Consider the following 21205-nt stretch of genomic DNA (forward strand, 5'->3'; position numbering starts at 1 on the left):
AGGTATCAAGGACCCCCTTTTCCTCCTCCTGCATGAACCCCTCGTATCCCTTGCATCGTCTCCCAGTTCTAGGTGAACTCCAAAAGCCTCTCACCTGCTGGGCTGCTGGGGAACCTCTCGGACCCCTTGCTTTGTCCCCCATAGAAAACACAGGGGAGATTGAAGCCCCCTGAAAGCCCCATGATGAAACTTGTGTATGTCTCCCAACACAATGGGAATGCTGAATCTCCTTTCCCCCCCATTGTGAGTCCCATATGTGTCTTCTATCAATTTTATTATATGTTTTTGTTTTTATTTCTTATGACATTTCCCCTTCCCGGATCTTGAATCACCTAATCTCATCAAGTTCACTGATACCGCCGACTTTAGAACAATGGAACTGACATCTAGGTGTCAGACCGCTAATCAAGGGACTTATTATTTGAATCTTCTTATCAATAGGACAGGTCTGGCTTGCAGGGCCCGGAGGCTTTCGCTGGACTGTTGGACAATAGACCGAAGATAGGGTCACTCATAATCCTTTCAAAGACATATGTTCTCTTTTGTTTTCCTGCTGCTGTGCCTCCAGCTCCCCCATTAGCTGACCAGGGGGAAACGTCACAAGCAAGGCTCAAGCTTCCATTTGCTGAGGCTCGCAAGCCCCTGGACCGCTCCTCCCGGCCTCTGATGTCAGGGATTCTCCCGACCAATCAGAGCAAAGCCGATTGTGTGGGCGGGAGTGGGAAATTCAAAATGTAAAAAGTAGAAAATGTGGATTCTCTTGTGTAATGGTATGCCAGTTCTTCTTCCATTTTATTATGACCATCATCCTGCTCCAGCTGGACCAGAATAAACTCGGTGGCCTTTGAAACTTGGTGAGACTTTTATTGGGGAATAGGGAAAACTTTATTTGCTTCTCATAAGCTTGCCAGGTGTTGCGCAACCCTCCTTCTAGAGTCTTTTGCTGGTTTCCATTTCTAACAAGACCCCCCAAATTTTTGATCTCCATATCAGGAGAGTGGGTGAGCTCCCTCTGTAAGCTCAAGCTCCCCATGCAGGTACATGAGAGAAGTCTCCCACAAGGATGGTAAAACATCGAACATCCGGGCCTCCCCTGGACAACGTTCTTGCAGATGGCGAATTCTCTCACACCAGAAGCGACTTGCAGTTTCTCAAGTCACTCCTCACATTGAAAAAGTGCCAGAAAGCCAGCACAGAAGCAGAATAGCCTCATCACACAAGGCAGGTGATGGGAATGTTGCAAGATTGGTAGCTATTGATGAATTTTCCCCATCAACAATATAAATAAGAGGGAGGAGACAGGCTGGCAACACGATGTGCATGGAAATGCAGGGACACGAGAGAAGCCTCCCACAGGATGGTAAAACATCAAACATGTGGGCAACGTCCTTGCGGATGGCCAATTCATTCACACCAGAAGCAACTTGCAGTTTCTCAAGTTGCTCTTGACATGAAAAAAAGTAAAATTATAATGTAGTTTGAGACCACTTTAACTGCCATGACTCAATGCTATGGAATCCCGTAAGTTGTAGTTTGAGAGACTTTTTAGCCTTCTCTGTTAGAGGGCTGGTGCCTCCCCAAACTACTACTCCTAGGATTCCATGCTATTGAACCATGACCATTAAAATAGTGTAAAACTGCATTAATTTCATAGTGTAGAGGCATCATTGGACAATGTGATTTGCTCAAGGTTACCCAGTGACTTTCTATGACTGCACAGGGATTTGAACTTTGGAACCTGAGTCATAATCCAAAACTCAAACCACTATATCACATTGGTTCTCTAGCAATGAATTACCATCAACACAAAAATAAAGGTAACTCAGGACCCTTGTACATTGCCTGTTCTGAAATGGATTATATGGCAGTGTAGACTCATATAATCCGGTTCAAAGCAGATAATGTGGATTATCTTCTTTGATAATCTGGATTATATGGCAGTGCAGAAGGAGTCTCAGAAAGAAGAATTGCAGGAAATGAAATACCTGTGCTTTATTATTAAAATAATCTTGACTTTGGGTGACAAGAGGCATTAAAGCAGCTCCACTGGCTGCCGATAAACTGCCGGGCCCAATTCAAGGTGCAGGTCTTGACCTATAAAGCCCTACACGGCTCGGGTCCTACCTATCTCCGTGATCGCATCTCCCCCTATGAGCCAGGGCGGACCTTGAGATCTTCCGGGGAGGCTCTTCTCGCGCTCCCACCACCATCTCAAGTGCGGCTGGTGGGGACGAGGGAACGAGCCTTCTCGGCAGTGGCCCCCCGGCTCTGGAATGCACTGCCAAAAGAGATCAGGCAATCCCCTACATTATCCAATTTCCGTAAGGAACTGAAGACCTGGTGGTGTCGGCAGGTTTTTGAGTAATTATATTGGACTACCGCCAATTTCTGAGACTGAATACATTGCACAAGATTTCCCTATCCTAATTTTTTTTTTCGTGTCAGGAGCAACCGGAGTTGCTTCTGGAGTGAGAGAATTGGCAGTCTGCAAGGACGTTGCCCAGGGGACGCCCGGATGTTTTGATGTTTTTACCATCCTTGTGGGAGGCTTCTCTCATGTCCCTGCATGGAGCTGGAGCTGATAGAGGGAGCTCATCCACACTCTCCCCAGGTGGGATTCGAACCTGGCAGCTTTCAGGTCAGCAACCCAACCTTCAAGTCACTTAGTCCACTACGCCATCTGGGGGCTCCTTATCCTAAAATGATACATTTTAATATATTGGGTTTATGGTTCCCGTCCCCTTGATCTGGTCATGTAAGTGTGATTTATCGTTATAATTGTACTATTTTACCTTGTTTAATAATGTGTGTTATGTCGTTATGTAATGTTGTGTTGCTTTTATGACTGTAAACCGCCCTGAGTCCCATCCGGGAGATAGGGCGGTATATAAATAAAGTTTTATTATATTATATTATTATTTCTTATGAATTATTTCACAATTTGCATAAATTATATTACAGTTGTCCTGGAATTAATTTCCTTTCTTCCTTCTGACAACTTCATTTTTTGACAACTTTGTCCAGAGTTTTTACTTATATGCTTATGTAAAGTTTAAATCTGCATTTTAAAACATCCAAAATCCTTTCATGAACTTTGTACAAATCTCCAATGTGTATTGAAAAATGGGGCAAAAAAATAAGGGCAAAAGCCCTTATACATTTAATGATTAAAAGGGATTGTTGTTGATGATGGTGGTGGTGGAGGTAGTATTGGTGAGAAGTTAACAAAGATTAGCAACCTTACTGTGGGAAAGTAGATAAGAAGATGCTTTTCTTTTTCTTTCATGATACAAGGATTCGGGTCATCTATTGACGGGAGTAACAGAATACCAAGATAACATAGGATGAATCCCTCATGGTTAAAATGGCTTCATATTGTATAGTGTAAAAAAGGTACAAAGAAAAGTATGCTTTCTTTTTAGGGCACAGATAATAACCCAGGGGCACCAAAACTCCTGTTCAGTCCTGGTCTCTCAAAGTGGCATGGTTGAGAATCTGAAGAGTTCTATGGTCTACAGGGTTGAGATGGCCTGTATGGCCCCATTTCCAAGTCTAAGACCCCTTGTAATTGAGGGAATGTAAATGCACCCCTTATCCTCACAAACTGCAGCCAGATGTTGTCCAGGGGATGCCCGGATGTGTTACTGTTAATTTATAATTTACTTATTTATTACATCACTTCTACCCTGCCCTTCTCACCCACCAGGGGACTCAGGGCGGCTTACAATATAAACATATACATCAGAAAAACAGTTTACATCCGATTTAAAAGTCTTTCAAAATTAAAAAATTACAATAAAAATTAAAATCTACATTAAAAATCTACATAATTATACATTTAAATATACATTTAAGGCGCTTTTCATGTCCAGCAATATTAATGAGCAATATAGAGCAGCATTGGGTAGTGAGATCCAAGCTGTGGGTTAAGCCTGGTGAGGAAAAGAAGCCAATAATTTCCAGAATATAACTCACCAAGTCGAAGCAGAAGCCACTGAGGTATTTTATTTTATTTCAGCTGAAAGTGATGCCAGCCTGCAATAGTTCACCAAAAATAGACTGAGATACATAACAGCAAAGCATGAACTTTTATACAGTTTTCAGGTTCAAAATTCCAACTGCCCCTGGCTGGACCCAGCCTTCTGTGATTGGCAGGGGCTCCCTGGAGAGGTGGGAACTTGACATGCCTCAGCCAATGTGAGTGCGCCGCCTGCCTTCGATGCAAATTCTCCTTCTGTCTAATGATGAAAGAGGGGCTGGCAGGTCTCTGAGCAATGGAGGAGACGATGGCTGATGATGGGTTAAGTATCCTGCTATGTGGGGACAATAGCCCTGTTGAAACTCTTATTGTGTCGCACCCCAGGACTGAATCACCTGCTCTAGCACACAAACTCCACCACAACAGGCTTAAGTCTTTTCTGTTTATTGAAGAAAGGTAGCAAAAGCAATAAGTAGTAATAGCACTAAGCAAAGATCACTGGCAAATGTGATCTTACAATATAGTCCAAGCAGTCTTCTATAATAAGTAAAAACCAAAAGCATACAGTAGTCCAAAGGAGCTTGAATACAAAGACATCAAAAGAAATCCAAACACGGCTTGAATACATGAACGGCCCAAACACGGCTTCTTGGCTGCAGCTTCTTTCCCATACATGAAGTTGCCCTGAATGAAAGTTTTCCCCAATTGCATTCCTTTTAACCTACTTGAGAAAACATAAACACATTCTTGTGCACCCTCGTATCTCCCCTCCTGTTCTCAATTCTCACACTATGACTTAATCTTGATCTTAATTCCAAACGAGCATTTCTCTCTAATGAGCCCTCTCCCTCACCCCCACTTTCCTCTGAGGCCGGAGGAAGGTCAGCCTTATCGTTACTGAGAAAGACAGGAAAGCTTGGAGAAGAGAATGATGCTGGGGAAAATGGGAGAAAAAAGGAAGAGTGGCCGACCAAGGGCAAGATGGATTGGATGGTATCCTTGAAGTGACTGGGGGTGGCTATGGCCAACAGGGAGCTCTGGCATGGGCTGGTCCATGAGGTTATGAAGAGTCGGAAGCAACTGACCAAATTACCAACAAAATCCACACAAACAGTCAAGCAGCTGCATTCCACACTTCCAAATTTTCATCGTAATGGATTGAATCATTCATTTGAGTCACAGATAACCTAAAAGCACTATATCCTGTCTGATCTTGGAAGCTAAGAAGAATCAGTCCTTGTTAGTACTTGGATGGGAAACTGATGATGAAAATCACAACCTATATTTCAGAGGAATGCTTCTGAAATGTATGGGGTCACGATAAGTCAACAGATGAAGGCATATATGCATATACATGCACACAGTGTGTCTTCTAACAAAGCAGTGTGGTTTAATTTCCCCTTTTATCATGTGCTTTAGGATATGCTGACATTCACTGAAACCAAGCCCAATACAGATCTTGCCAGAGCTAGACCCATAAAAAGTCAAAAACCTTTTATTTGTGGTGGTTGTGGGCCATTTCTTGGTTTTCCCCCAAGAAATATATTTTATAGCTCTGTTCATGGGGCATCTGTTCAGCTCCAAGGATCTCAAAACCTGTGTGTTCATTTTAGTGCTCATATTCACGTGATACTTTAAGTTCCACCAGCCCAGACTTGTGTAAACAAGACGTTTTATAGTATCTCTGACTCCTGGTTAAAGTACAACTGTTTTCCACTTCACCCAGAACGTTAGATTTCTGGTTTCTATTCAGACATCTTGCTGAGGCATGAAGGCTTTTGACACAAATGTTCAACAGGCAAACATTTTTCAAAAGAGCCCTTCTTTGTGAATCAGTAACCTCCAGCAAAGGTTTTAAAAAATCTATTTGGAATTTCAAAGATGTGGCTCAATACCCACAGTTTGATCTCATGTTGCTTTGCAATCTTATTTTGCATGGAAGAACTTGTCGCCTCTCAAAATGTGTTTCGACTAAAAGACTATTCTGCAAGTGGGGATTATTCTAGAAAAGGCAAAGTCAAAAGAGCTCTGCACAGGAGAAGTTACTGCGGATTACGTGGCTGTTGTCCAGGCAGAGACGATGGCTGCACAGTTCCCTACTTTGCCAGAAATGCCACCTGCTACTGTGACAGTTTCTGTTCTTCAGACCCTGTTGGCTCTATCGACTGCTGCCCTGATTTCTGGACTGTCTGCCACCAGCAGTCTCCTCAGCCCCCAACTCCCGAAAACATAAGAACACCTCCATCACTGCAAGTGGGTGAGTAATAAACAGATGAACTGACTTCATGGACATGTAACTCATATCTTTTCCTGACTGCAGTTGGTTCAATATTATAACTTATTTTAAAAACTAGGTAAGATAAAGAAACCTAGAAGGAATTGGCTTTTGGAAATACAAGTACAGTAGGTCCTCAACTTTCATGGGGATTACAGGGCAAGATTTCCTTAAAGGGAGAACAAATATAAGTAAAAAAACAGGTATATTTTTAACTTTGAGTCAACACTTATTTAAGAATATCGAAATCCTCCAGTTAGACTTTATGGTTAGCTTCTGGAAAAAGTTGACCACAGAATCCCACTGGGGGACTTAGCAATTCCTAGAAATAAAACATTAATCAAATCCATGAATAATCAAATCTTCAAAAGTTAAATCTGCAAATGTGAGGTCTGGCTGTAGTCCGAATTGTGAATGTACAAAAAAGAAGAAGACAAAAACGGAAGGCTTCTGTCCATTGGTATAAGAAGACTTTTGTTCCTTCCCCCTTCTGTCCTATGCAGTGCTGTGTTTGTGTGTGCTTTCAAGTAGCCTTTTGATGATACATAGCTTTATTGTCATTTAGTTTTGTACATTTATGAGTAACATCTGTGAGTTTATTCTTGTCTACTGCCATTTATTGTCTATGTATTTGATTTGTTTTCCCTCTGTTGATTTAATTTTCCTGATTGTCATGTGTTTATTTGTGTATGTGTATATATGTGTGTGTGTGTGTGTGTGTGTGTGTGTGTGTGTGTATATATATATATATATATATATATATATATATATATATATATATATATATATATATTCTGTTGTAAGCCACTCCAAGTCCGCTTGGGGAGAGGTGGTGGAATATAAATATATTATTATTGACACAACGACGTTGTATGACACAGCAAACAAGATAGATATGCTGGATTTCATATCACAAAATCACAAGTCGAACACTTCCCAAGTGTCTAGGACTGTGTGATGTATTTTCAGATGATGCGTGCAGTAGGGTGGCCTTTTGCAGTTGGCAGATCGTGATTTTGTCAATGTCTATTGTTCCCAAATACCGACTGAGATCTTTTGGGACGGCACCCAGTGTGCCCATCACCACCGGGACCACCTGCACTGGTTTCTGCCAGAGTCTTTGAAGTTCAATCTTGAGGTCCTGATAGCGGCTGAGTTTTTCCTGTTGTTTTTCATCAATGCGACTGTCACCTGGGATGGCAACATCAATTATCCAAACCTTGTTCTTTTTCACAACTGTGATGTCTGGTGTGTTGTGTTCCAGAACTTTGTCAGTCTGGATTCGGAAGTCCCACAGTATCTTTGCGTGTTCATTTTCCACGACCTTTGCTGGTTTGTGATCCCACCAGTTCTTTTCTGCTGGGAGGTGGTACTTGAGGCATAAGTTCCAATGGATCATTTGGGCCACATAGTTGTGCCTCTGTTTGTAGTCTGTCTGTGCGATTTTCTTACAGCAGCTGAGGATATGATCAATGGTTTCATCAGCTTCTTCTTCTTCTTCTTCTTCTTCTTCTTCTTCTTATTATTATTATTATGACTTGATACATTTCATAGAATTTTCTTAAGCCAAGAATACTCAGAGGTGGTTTGCCATGGGTATCACTGGAAATATAGCCTACAGCACCTGGTATTCTTTGCTGGTCTCCCATCCAAATATTAGCAATGCCTGTCCCCTCTCAGCATCCAAATTCAGATGGGATCTGGTGCCTCCAGGGTTTTAGCTCTGACAGCCATTCACCTCCCTTTAATTCTGGGGGGGGGGGTGTCACCCAATAATTCAGAGCAGATTTTAGGGTGGAGCAGGGTGCACACAGCATGCTAAAAGAAGGATGAGGAATATATTCTGCTGGAGCTGGAAATAAGACTTTAAAATAATGCACTGGATTAATGTAGGCGAAATTGCTTTCTATTTTCTAACAAGACCCATTGTGATGTGTTTGGCACAATGAAACCAAGTTTTAGCTCCTTATTTATTTTTTTCTATTGGCCTTCTTATCTCTAATAAGAAATAACGAGTCATTTAAAACTTAGTAGAGAAATTATCTCTCCTTTGCAATTCTGGAAGGATTTGCAATGAATAGGAACATTGGTGTGCAGATTAGCAAGGTTTTGTTAGGAGCAGACAATCTTTAAAGATTGCCTATGGTTTTTTTCAAAATCTATGACCAACGTGATAAGCTGCAAATTTCCATCATTATTGTTAACATAATATGATTCAATTTTTGATCTTCTTGATGGTTAACTAAATGAACTAAGTTCTTTTTCCAAAATAAAATAAAATAAAATAAAATAAAATTCCATGCTCTTTATTCTACGGGTGGTATCCTGGTATTAGGTAAAGGTAAAGGTTTCCCCTGATGTTAAGTCCAGTCATGTCTGACTCTGGGGGTTGGTGCGCATCTCCATTTCTAAGCTGAAGAACTGGCGTTGTCTGTAGACACCTCCGAGGTCATGTGGCCGGCATGACTGCATGGAGTGCCGTTACTTTCCCGCCGGAGTGGTACCTATTGATCTACTCACATTGGCATGTTTTCGAACTGCTAGGTTGGCAGGAGCTGGAGCTAACAGCAGGCGCTCAAGCCGCTCCCAGGATTTGAACCTGGGACCTTTCGGCCTGCAAGTTCAGCAGCTCAGCGCTTTAACACACTTCGCCACTGGGGCTCCTATCCTGGTATTAGGCAGCTTCATATAGTTAATCAATTACTTTTCTTGTAATGGTCTGTAAAACAACAATAAAAAGGTGAAATTGATTGCAAATATACCAGCTGCTCCTGATTTAATTTTTAAACAATGTTGTAATTGAAAAAATACTGTGGCTTTCTGAAATTCTGAGGTTTGCAATTTGGGGAGAGGCATTTAGGACTCTCTTCCAGAGAACTCTAATGCCTCCCTAACTTCAGTTCACAGAATCCTATAAATGTTGCTATGACAGTGAACATGGAGTCACAGAACTAAGTTATAACTGTGTAGTATGAAAAAGATCTGGTTTTTGCATGAACAGGAACAAGGTCTGCTATGCTCTTCACAGACCAATCTTTTTTTTAAATGATTTTTTAATTAAGGTTCCAAAAAACAAATAATAAAAGCCACTTTTAGTGGACTGTGGGAAAGAGGGGAAGGTAAGATGGGGGAAAAGAAGGGGGTGAAGGGGAAGGCAAGGGTGTGAGGACTGGGTAGGTAGGGTTTGGGGGGGCAGATTAGGGAAAAAAGGGATGGGAGAGATGGGGTCATTTCTTGACTTCCATTCTTCTCTATGATGGTGTCTTATCTGTTTGTATAACATTATCAGCATTCTTTACTTATCACAACTTCTATGATTAATTCTTCACTTTCTGTTAGTAGGTGTTATATCAGTATTCTAAGTTTTTTGTTTTTCATCCAGTCTTTTACTGGCGTCCAGTCCGTCTTTCTTTTCGGATTATTCTGTGTTGCTGATAGTAAAAAATAGTTAAAAAGTTAAATGATCCATGTTCATTATATCCCATACTTTCTTTATCCAATCTTCTTCTTCCAATCATCCTCTATCCAACCTTCCTTTATCCAATCCTCCTGTTATTTTCTGTTTCCATAGTCTAGCAAGTACTAATCTAACGGCTGTTGAAAGATACATGAATAACACCAGCTGTTCAGATTCCCAGCGTGGGCTTATAGTAAATCAGGGGCTGTAGTACATCTGCCTCTAGCTGGGCAATGCCACTAAACACCACACACCCCAAGTCCCACAGCAGAGCCCCCCATCTGGTACCAATGCCTCAGAACTATCAGTTACCCAATCCTGGATGCATGAAGCAATTGTGGCAAAAAGTTTAACATGTACATGATGTAACACAAATATGGGGAGGAAGGGTGGGATGAAGCTCAGGGCATCCTTCTTGAGACCCTGGCCTTTCACTGCTTATATATTTGATCACCTGACCAGTCAGCCACTAATTCAACCCCTAGTTTGAATCCATTGGCTGGTGCTTCCTGCCTAGCTAGGATTAAATCCCCCAGGCCTTGGGTGGCACTGGGAAGAAGACAGCTCTTCAGGGCCAGGGCACCTGCGATGCTGCACTCCTACCTCACAACCACAGCTACCCAATAAGCAGGGTGGCACATTTCCCCCCGACGTGGATACTCATATAGATGTTGATATATATTTTCTCAGTGTCTGCACTTTTTAATGCATTTGTCTTAAAGTAATTGTTTTCCCGCATTGACTTTAGAGCATGCTTCTGTACACTTTCTTGAACTCCGTACATTTCTTTGTGTGCAGTTCAAAGAGATAGTTCAGAATATTTCATTTCATTTTATTCTATTCTATTTTATTTACATCCCCCATTCTCTCAACAAGGGGACTCACATCCCACTTGTGTTCCCTGTGTGTCCATACCCCTCGCTCTCTATTCTTTTCTCCTGTTCATCATCAATATCTTGTGCGTGCAGTCTCAAAAGGTTTTATGATTTTATCTTAGCTTTCGTTTTAGCTTTTATCATTGCTAACATTGTTATTTAAACATACAAGCTTTTAATATTGTTTTAAGTCTCATACTTAGCACTGTTTTTAAACTCACCTTTTAAAAGTTATATTTTAATGCCTAAATGTACATTTTATGCACATTCTACTGATTCGTTTAACGCTGGTCATTGACCAAAATAAAAATGTTCTATTCCGTTCTGTTCTAACTCACATCATAGTATTTTAAATTATGACAATTATTTTAATGTTTTTATGTCCCTTAATGTAACTTCTCATGGCTATAAGGCATTTCTGTGGTTAGAATTATGCAAAGTTCATCCTCCATCAATGCATGTCATTTCAAACTTGAAGGAAACATAAGGTGAACCTACGTATGTATGTATCACACATTTTTCTTGGTAATATTTGTTCAGAGGGGTCTTTTCATTGCCTTCCTCTGAGGCTGTCTTACCCAAGATCACCAGGTAACTGAGTGGGGATTCAAAACTTGCATTCACAAACTGCATTAGATGGCTGTGTAGATCTAGCCTTAGTCTCACTAAAGCCTGGAATATCACTCAACTGAGAGACTATAACTTGCCCAAGGACATCCAGTGGGTTTCCATGGTGGCGCAGGGATTTGAAGCCTAGTTTTATAATCCAGTACTCAAACAAGTGCACCGTGTTGGCTCTCATTTCACGCAGATATATGCATGCTTTATTTATAGGAAGTACATAATATAAAATTTTCAGAGGAAGGAAAATATTGTATCATCAAATTTTTGTAGAAATATGAATACTGACTGACTTGTCAACAGTACTTAAAATGACCACTGTGGGGACACATTCTGGAAGTCTTTCCAGACATTTATGGGAATGACTCATTTAATGATTATGTTTACTGATGCAGAAAATTGAGCATTTTATTTGGCATGAAGTATAGAAGAAATTTAGTGTGCAAAAGTTAAAACTCAATTACCTCCCTTGTAGCAAGCAAATTATTATCTCCTTTTTACATTCTGTTGACAGGTTGCTTCACAGATGAACAGCATCATGGAGAAGGAGCAATATTTAAAGACAACTGCAACTCCTGGTAATAGTCTGGAAATAAAAAACAAGCAGGATATCTATTAAAAGGGTGATATGATAATAATATTTAACAAGAAATCAAAAATCTTTATTATGATTATAGGCCAGCATAAAAAGAGCATAAGGGTACAGCAACAAGAGTTTTGTTCCTGGGTTATAAATGTCATTTCCTAATTGGTTCTGTCATAAAAACATGGAAAAGGTTTATTAAACTGTAAAAAAATGTGTTTGTGGAGCATGATAGAGCACATTTTGCTATAGTTTTCAATGAATATCTTGAGTCTCAACCAATTCAACTTAGTTTGTGGCAGCCACGAAAACAAAGTTTCTGGAGGATAACAACCACTTTCAAAGTAAGTACCACACAATTAAACAGGAATAACACTTTCAAACCAAGAACAGAAAAGCTTTCAAATGTTGTTACATCATGTGATCCTTCTGAACTCATAGCAACTTGAGTTGACCCTTAAGAAAATTTACCAATCTGAATGAGTACAAAATGGTACCAACATATTTGTGTCTGTACCACTGTGTTGCCATGATCTCTAGTTGGTTTGACTTTGGTTGATTTATTGTTTGTGTGTTTAATATCCTGTTTTTATCCTACATTGAACCAAAGAAGCTTAAATATTAAACCACTTCAGAAATTAGAACAACATAATTGGAGTAATCTATAGTATGTCTCTATATATTTCAAATGAATTAATTCTCTTCCTATCAGCTTTCTTTATGAATCAGCCTTCACAGCCATACATAGAAATTGGAAGTATGGACAATCCTGACTGAGTGTGTGTGTGTGTGGGTGGGTGTATATATGCACTCAAAGATCCCGTTGAATTCTTGGATATCTTCCAGTTCCCATTTGCCTTCTAATATCTTGCACTAGCCCTGTGAGGATATAGTATAACTTGCTTTTTCCAAAATGTCTTCCTTGCACATGTGTGTGTGTGGGGGGGGGGGGGGAGGCGGTTTCATTAGCAATTCTAATGGGAACACAATGATAAAGACTCGATTCATTTAAAAAAATCAAACCCAAACCAAAAGTGCTTTGCCAGGCCAAACTGCAAGATCCATCTCAACCAACACTAACGGCCTTATCCCAGGTAAGTTTCCCCCAGTTTTTTCTCCATTTTTACACACTGCCTATGGGATAACATCTTGCCTGTGTGTGAAATTGGTGAGAAGTGGGGGGAAGTGGAAAGAAGATGAGGAAATGATGGGGGATGGCTAGCTATCCCCAAATATGAATTTTGCTGGGGTTAGACAAGTCCCCACTCTTCAAAACGCTTTCCCTTGCTTCTCTCCCACCTGTGGGATAATATCCTTATTATTCATGAGGACTTTATTACAGCTTCAAGGCACAGTAAACCGAGGAAATTCTGCTCAAATTAACATGAGTATTTAGTTTTCCGTTAAGTATTATGGGCTGTTTGGAAAACATAATAACTTTTGACTTCATTTTGAGAATCAAAAGCTATCATTACATTTACCAAATGCAACAGATTTAAGCTAAACAAAATGATTTCCATTGCAGAGTTTTGAAATTTTTAACTGAAGCTGTAAATTGGATTTCAACATTTCATGAGTGGAATGTATAAAAAAAGCTGCTTCATGAGTGAAATAAGTGAAGCAGTTGTCCTATTGTGTGCCACTCTTTGCCCTCCCTGGGAGAAATGAGAGGGTTGTATGGGTTACCAGGGAGGCTCTGGTAAAAAATAAAGTTGGATTTGGGGACACCTCTAGTTTACAGGTTTTTCTTTTCTCATATGCAGTCTAGGGCACTATTTCTTAAACAGTGGGTTCTGACCCCAAAAGGGGTCCCCTTGGTTCAATGTTAGGGTTCCAAAAATTTGGCAACAGTAAATATTTTCTGCATGTTATCTAGTGGCTGTTATAGATATTTACACAAATCTGCTATGCAGTGTTTATAGTTGACTCTGCAGAAGATGCTTCAGTTGTACTTCATAAAAAGGAAAATTACTCAGGCCTAAAGGAGTCCTGAATGGAAAAGTTTAAGAAGTTTAAGAAGCTCTGCCACTCCATCACATTTACTAAATTCCATGGAGTGCTACACTTATAATCCGGGAAGCCTCTCTCCTCATCACATTAGTTTGGCTTCAAGTGTAGGATAGAGCATTCTTTGCGTATTTTAGGTATGGGCACCATGCCATGTCTCCATGAGATGGTCTTGGGAATTGCAGTTTCCAAAGGTCCATAAACCCTCTTTCTCTCCCACCCTGCTCCCTTGCTTCTAGAATTGAAGACATGTAACAGCTGACATGTGATCTTGTGTTTAGTAGGGAAGCTGGAATTTCAAAGAGAGGAAGTTATTTTTTACAACAAAGAACATGGGGGGGGGGGCGATTATGGGCTGGGCCAAATCTCTGTAGCGTGATGGAAAATAAACTCAAAGTATGCGGAGTAGCATTGATCAATTTAAATTGTGATAAAGATAGGGAAATCATCCATTTCATTTTCAAAACAGAGCTCCACTCTGCTCTACTCTGCTAAATAGTTCCCTTCATTAATGTGATGAAGTGGCTGGTCTAAGGGGGATTCAGAGATCTTCATTTCATTTATTACAGTAGTAAAGCGGTTTTGCCCCTTTTTCTTTTCTTTTTCTTTTTCTGGATTTCTTCTTATCTGCATTTCTTATACTGCCCACATGCCTGACATGTTTTGCATCTCACACTGAAGCATTCATTGACAAAAAGGCTCAGGTCATCTCCCCCACCAAGATTTAATATACTGGAAATCTGCATAAAGAGCAATGTACACATATCAAATGTGCAGAGAATTCTGCTTCCCTCTGCTATGGTCAATGTTGTGAATGTATTCCAGATAATCTTACACTATCAAATATGTGTCCCTCCAAATACTCCTTTGAAAAGAAAATATGTAAACATAAATCTTCAAAATGAGGTAGACAGGTCTTGTTTACACAGACTAAAAAATTCTCACCTTTTAGGCGCTGCAATTCCGAGAGACGGTACTCTTGGTTATTCACTTGCAATGTAATTCTTTGGGCTTTAATCTGGCTTTTTTTAAAACCTTGTTTTTTGCTGCACAGTTTCCAAAAATATCTGGATTTTTTTGGCATGTGGCAGGACTCCAAGTAGCTTCCCTTTGCTGTGCCATTGGGGGCACAAGTTAGTCTCACTATGGTGAATATCCACTGTAGAATTAATGTAGTTTGACCCTCCTTTAACTGCCATAGCTCAGTGCTATAAAATCATGGAAGTTGTAGTTTTACAAGATAGTTATCCTTTCTGCCAAAGTATGCTGGTGCCTCACCAAACTACAAAGCCCAAGATTCTATAGCATTGAGCCATGGCAGTTAAAGTAGCATCAAATTCAATTAATTTGTAGTGTTGAGCGAGCCTGGCATTTGTGATATGTGTAACCTTAACAGGGTCACCGCAGGTTCATTGCAGAATAAGAAAATGCACTGCCAAGCTGTTTTCTTTCTTTCTTTCTTTCTTTCTTTCTTTCTTTCTTTCTTTCTTTCTTTCTTTCTTTCTTTCTTTCATTCATTCATTCATTCATCAGTGTAGACAAGCCCACAGACAGATAAGCAATATGGGCAGAAGCAGAGAAAGCTAACGAAAAGTAGAGACATAGAGAAGGAAGGGAAAGGGTGTGGAGATGATAAATGTTTGTTATTTGTGGGAAAGGCAAGTGGCTCAAAATGCCTTGAATTTTGTCGATGAGCCACAAAGCAAGGATAAACAAAGAGATACAAAGGAAGGAAAGTCCAATTGTTCTGCAGCACTGACGTCACAATAATAAGCACATCTTTTGTGGAGCAAGCCCTACTCCACACATCATTTGTAATTATAATCTCTATTGCTTTCCCATGTATTTTTTTTGTTCTGTTCCAATTTCAGCAAATGTGTAAACAGCCATTGGAAATGTTCATCCGAAATATGCCTGGTGCGACCCAGCTTAATCAAGCAAATCAATGATGGAAATTATGGGTAAGAACCCTCTGGTTTTCAGTATTAATGGGCAAAATGTTCCTCCTTTATTGGGAGAGAAAATAACCTCAGCTGTGTTTTTGTCTCTTTGCATGAAAAATCTTGGGAAATCTTGTTATATCACCAACTCTTACATGGGGATATACCTTTAAAAAAAAAAACCATTGCGCCTTCTCTGAGCATTTTAAAAATCCTTTTCATGCTTAGAATAAACTTGTGAAATATTTCACCTTTGATTTTAAAAAGAAGCCTGACAGCTCATAGATGCCAAGATATAATCCTTTGAGCTTCCTTTTTTCAAGATCGAAAGTATTAGTTTAGAGCTGGGAAAATAAATGCTTTAATGATTTCTTATCTAGCTCACATAAAACTCATATTCCATCAGGTAGTAATCTAGCCATCATATCCATAATGTTGGAAAGTATTATTTGTCAAATATTTTACCAAGCATTGCCTTTTTCTTCCTGTTAATTATGCCCATGGGAAAGAAAATAGTGTTACTTGCAATTTCCACAAGCTACTCTGATAACACAGCATTTCTCTAATAGGCTTACATCCCACTATTAACAGTAGATATCAACACATTTAAAATAACTAATGGATATGCCTCACTTCCAAATTAGACATATTTCAGTCTGCTTCAGTTAATATAAATATAAACTTTGATACAAACTTACTGATGACAACATACAAAACAATGTACAAAGTAAGTATTGCCTTATTAAAGCTGTGTTATTAAAAGCCATGGATCCCCACTGTGTCAAATCTGTCACTCATATAGGCTGGGCAATCTGGAACATGATAAATCATGGAACTATGGTGCCATGAAAAGAAGGTAGCCATATGAGAGTATGGTTGGTTTATTTATGGCACATACTTGTGGTTCCACATATCATCTACATACCATCCAGTCTCTGAGTCAGTCATATGTATACAATCAGAAATCATATTTTGAGAAGTACAGGCCAAATATTCCTTCTATAAAATGCTTGGGACTAAAAGTGGTTTGGATTTAAGTTGTTTTTTTAAAAACTATCAGCATACATGTACATCATAAGGTATCTTAGAGATTGGATCCAGCTCTAAACACAAAATTTATTTACAGTATTTTTCATATTCATTGTATACAATGGCCCAAAGGAGATTTTTGGAATATTTCAGATTCTAGATAAGGGATGCCCAATCTTTATACGCTTCATGACTATACTAGACTAGACTAGACTATACTATATTTATTAGGTGAAAGAGTTCATATATCAGTTTCCATTTCTTCAAGAAAGATAGAAATTTACCTTTTCCATAGCTCTATTCCAGAGACTTGTAAGTGTCTAATGAAACACATCAAAAGGAGGCTTTGTTTAGTTGCCTTGGATCCTTTCCTGGCAGAAAGGAGAATTATTAGGCCAATCGATCGATCAATCAATCAATCAATCAATCAGTTCCACTTATTACACAAGGTTGTTGAATGTCGTTTCATTTATAAAGAGCCATAAAGAACTAAAGAACCTGGGGATGCCAAGACAAGTGTCTTCTCCAAGCTTCCAGCACAATTCTAGGGTCAACATCTGATGGGAGTTTTGCCAGATGTTCCAACAGATGTTGACCATAAAATGGCATTGGAAGCCTGAGTCACACTGACTATATAATTCAGTTCCAAACTGCATTATATGACAGTGTAGATTGGAGCTCTAGAGAAGACACTTACCTAGGTATCGCTAAATCCTCTGGAGCAATTCTATGGGTATAGGTCAGTTGGAAAGCTCAAGACACTGTTCATTTCAGATCACCCTCCCCTCCCCCCCCCCCCCCCCCCACACACACACACTATACATGAAAACTGGTTTATGCAAAGGGTCCTGGAACAGATTCCTTGTGTATTATTAAGGCCAACTGTAAATAAATAAATTTGTCTTGTTTATTTCTTGTGTGTCTTCAAGTCATTTCTGACTTATGATGACCCTAAAGCAAACCTATCAAGGAAAATTCTTAGCAAGACTTGTTCAGAGAGGATTTGCTTGTGCTTTCCTCTGAGGTTGAAAGAGAGTGACTTGCGCAAGGTAGCCATATGAAGTTTGTACCTTGGTGTCCAGTCATAGCCCAATGTTGAAACCACAATACTATGCTGGTTCTTGGATTTCTCTTTCTCCTCAACTCATTTATACTCCTTTTACACATGACATCAAAATTGCAACAAACCATCTTGATGGCTATATATTACTACCCTAGTTAACATGGTCATTGGCTCATCTCCTTTAAGCTCATTTCATGCACAAGGGTAGAAATAACTACACAACAAAACCTTTACATTCACTCCTGGAATCCTTCAGCTACCATGGCCGAAGGATTATAATTTATGCTGACAAAAATCTCAATAAAACACAGCAAAACATCTGTATGGATATGCATTTAGAAACTGCCCCTATGAAGTAAAATCTGATAAAAACTTCTAAGCCTTAAAACTTAATTGGCCTATTTGGATGGAAACAAGTTTAAAGCAGAGCAGCACGATATGTGTTACTGATGCACTATTATTTTATATTTACGAGGCAGATGGAAAGCTCATAACTACAGCCAGTTTTGGGGGATGAACTTGAAAGAAGGCTATAATTCTCGCCTTGGCACATTTCCTCCACCTGCTGCCCTGTTGGACATGAAACCAGTCACGGTAGGTCTCTTTTTTCAAGTTCAGTAAACAAGCATCAACACAGCTTCTTCTTACAGTCCTCTAGCTATACAGATAATAGGTTTTTCTCTCATCCTATGTACAGCTTCCAAAGCAAGTGTCAATCATTTGGTATAGTTGGCTGAGCAGGTGGCAACAGAAGTCTTTCTGATCAAAATAAAATGTTCCTCTGAGGGTTGAGGTTTACTCAGCTGAATATTGTGTTTTCAATTTTTTTTGTGATGAAGTAATCCTTTAAAAAACTTATGTGTTCACCAAGCTGTAGAAGCAAGCTATAGTCCATAAATAGTTTGCAGAGAATAGCTGCTCTAGCGTGTCCCCTGTGGATAAGATTGCACTGGTATCCAATCACATCTAAAAAGAAATTTGATATTTTTGCTTTGCATCTATCACATTAACATGAATTTGGTTGTAATCCTATGCCTATTTGGTTGTAATTTTATGCCAGAATGTAATACTTCCAAGGCTCTTTTGCACTACACAGTAATATCACTATGATTCCACTCTAACTGTCATGATTCCATCCTATGAAATCCTAGGATGTGCATTTAAGAATTCTCTGCTGGAGAGCTTCTCTAGTGCTACTGATTGAACTACAAATCCCCAGGCTTCCAAAAAATATTGCCATTAAATATTGCCTAGTTAAATCATGCAGGGCATCTACATTGCTGAATTAATGCAATTCGGCACTACTTGGATTACTCAACACTTTAGATTCATAAAAGTTGCAGTTTGGTGAGGCACTAGCATTCTTTGGCAGAGAAGGCTACAGACCTTGTAAAGCAACAACTTCCACAATCCCATAGCATCGAGCCATGGCAGTCAAAGTGATATCCAATGGCATTAATTCTAGAGTGTAAATGCATTCATAGTACCATAATGATTTCGTGTGACATGACCTGAGAGCACTTTATGAGACAGAGACGTTTCTCTCCACCTTGCTCCTTGGTGGATATATCATTTCATTATGAGGAAATGAGACCTGTCTCTTTACACCTCCTATAACATGCATTTCCAGGGTTGGAACAAAACATTTGGTAGCTTGAAGCGAGGAATGGGATGGCCTTCTCACACAGACAGAATCCGACACCAGCTAATTCTCTAAGGGTTCTTTCAGACAGGCCAAAATCCTGAGCGGAACTGGCATTCAAAATCCTGGTTCCTCTCGGGATTTAGGACACACAGCTGGACCAAACTCCTGGATTTTGCATTGGGGGCAGTGGCTAGGCTAGATGCTCTTCCCTGAAGGTCCAGATCTTTTAAGGTAGTTTTAAAACCTGGATTTTATTTAGAAAATTCAGTTTATTCTAGGTTTAACTGGATTAGCCTGAAATGTCATCTGAATGCCTCAGGCTAATCTGTTCCCCAGCCTGTGTTTTAGGACTGTGTAGATGGGACCTTGCGCTCCATGCAGTCATGCTGGCCACATGACCTTGGAAGTGTCTACGAACAACGCCGGCTCTTCGGCTTAGAAATGGAGATGAGCACCAACCCCCAGAGTCAGACATGACTGGATTTAATGTCAGGGGAAACCTTTACCTTTACCTTAGATGGGACTTTACTTCAGTTGTGAGAATAAAGCAACCTCTTTCACAGCTCCTCAGTGCAACAGGCTAATTAAGGAGGAAAATGTTGCATACAGCTTTCTGTTTCTGCACCCTGCTGCCAACAGTGACTGCTTAAGTGTATGGCTAGCCCTACTTATTTAAGGTACATAAGCAGAGCTGGCCCTAGGTATTTTTCAAGTGTAGACAAACAGAATTTTGGTGCCCCCCCAAACCAATCACTGAAAAATAAAAGTGTTAGATAAGCGAAAATGTTTGATAATAAGGAGGGATTAAGGAAAAGCCTATTAAATATCAAATTACATTAAGATTTTACAAATTAAGCACTAAAACATCATGTTTTACAACAAATCAACAGAAAAAGCAGTTCAATACCTTGCGGAGGCAGGCCGCAGGAGACAGGAGTTGCCTCGATGGCGCCCCCAAGATGGTGCCACAGGTAACTGCCTAGTTGGCCTAGTGGTTGAACCGCCTCTGTACATAAGCTATCTCTTTAGGTAGATCTACACTGTAGAATTCATGCAGTTTAATATCACTTTAACTACAGTAGATCAATGCTATGAATTACAACTCCCATAAGCCTTTTGTGCTAAAGAGTGCTGGTTCCTCATCAAACTACAGCTCATCAGATTCCATAAGAACTAAAACATATCAGTTAATTTAGTGTCAAACTGCATTAATTCCACAATGTAGATACACTCTATATGGGTGATGTGATTGCCAGCCTCCCTTTCATGACTTCATATATAAAGGATCTTATGGAAGTGGTCTTTAAGCAGAGAGCGAGGAAAACTCAGGGTGGTGAACAACAAACTCAGCAAACATTCAGTGCCGTACAAAAGAAAAACACATAGACAAATAACCATCCCACTCAAAACCCTTGCAGAGCCATATTAAAACCAAAAATATTATTAAAAATAATAACATGTAACATTAGCAATTAACATTAGTAATCCATCAAGATTGGTTTTTTTTTTTAGGAGAATATAATTGCAGAAGATGACTTCCCTGAATTTTTTGTGGCCTGGCATGAGTGGCCAGGTTGGATTCATGACCCATTAGATCAAAGAAACTGTGCTGCATCCTGGGCCTTTTCAACTGCAAGTAAGATCCTGCATTTGTTTTTTTCTCTCTCTCTTTTCTCCCCCAGATTGTGTGCAAATTCTTTCAGTTAGTAGCTGATTTCTTAGATTCCAACT

The 21205-nt window shown here is 39.7% G+C and overlaps 1 protein-coding gene and 1 long non-coding RNA gene across 6 annotated transcripts in view; one reads left to right on the plus strand and one right to left on the minus strand.

Annotated features, from left to right (window-relative positions):
• Positions 1-4216, minus strand: part of LOC103280277 (probable RNA-directed DNA polymerase from transposon BS) — a 115200-nt gene extending 110984 nt beyond the window's left edge. The window contains exon 1 of one of the 5 annotated variants that reach the window (XR_010006910.1): positions 3976-4216. This is a non-coding gene — a long non-coding RNA (probable RNA-directed DNA polymerase from transposon BS). The remainder of the gene's footprint in view (positions 1-3975) is intronic. The other 4 variants (XR_010006909.1, XR_507262.3, XR_010006908.1 and 1 more) reach the window with 4 other exon arrangements.
• Positions 4217-5685: 1469 nt separating this feature from the next.
• Positions 5686-21205, plus strand: part of tinag (tubulointerstitial nephritis antigen) — a 53118-nt gene continuing 37598 nt past the window's right edge. The window contains exons 1-5 of the mRNA XM_003226070.4: positions 5686-6236; positions 11722-11785; positions 15669-15758; positions 18309-18423; positions 20987-21110. Coding sequence (XP_003226118.1) covers positions 5861-6236; positions 11722-11785; positions 15669-15758; positions 18309-18423; positions 20987-21110 — 769 coding nt within the window. The 5' untranslated portion in view covers positions 5686-5860. The remainder of the gene's footprint in view (positions 6237-11721; positions 11786-15668; positions 15759-18308; positions 18424-20986; positions 21111-21205) is intronic.

The sequence above is a fragment of the Anolis carolinensis genome, chromosome 1 (assembly GCF_035594765.1).
Source record: "Anolis carolinensis isolate JA03-04 chromosome 1, rAnoCar3.1.pri, whole genome shotgun sequence".
NCBI lineage: Eukaryota > Metazoa > Chordata > Lepidosauria > Squamata > Dactyloidae > Anolis > Anolis carolinensis.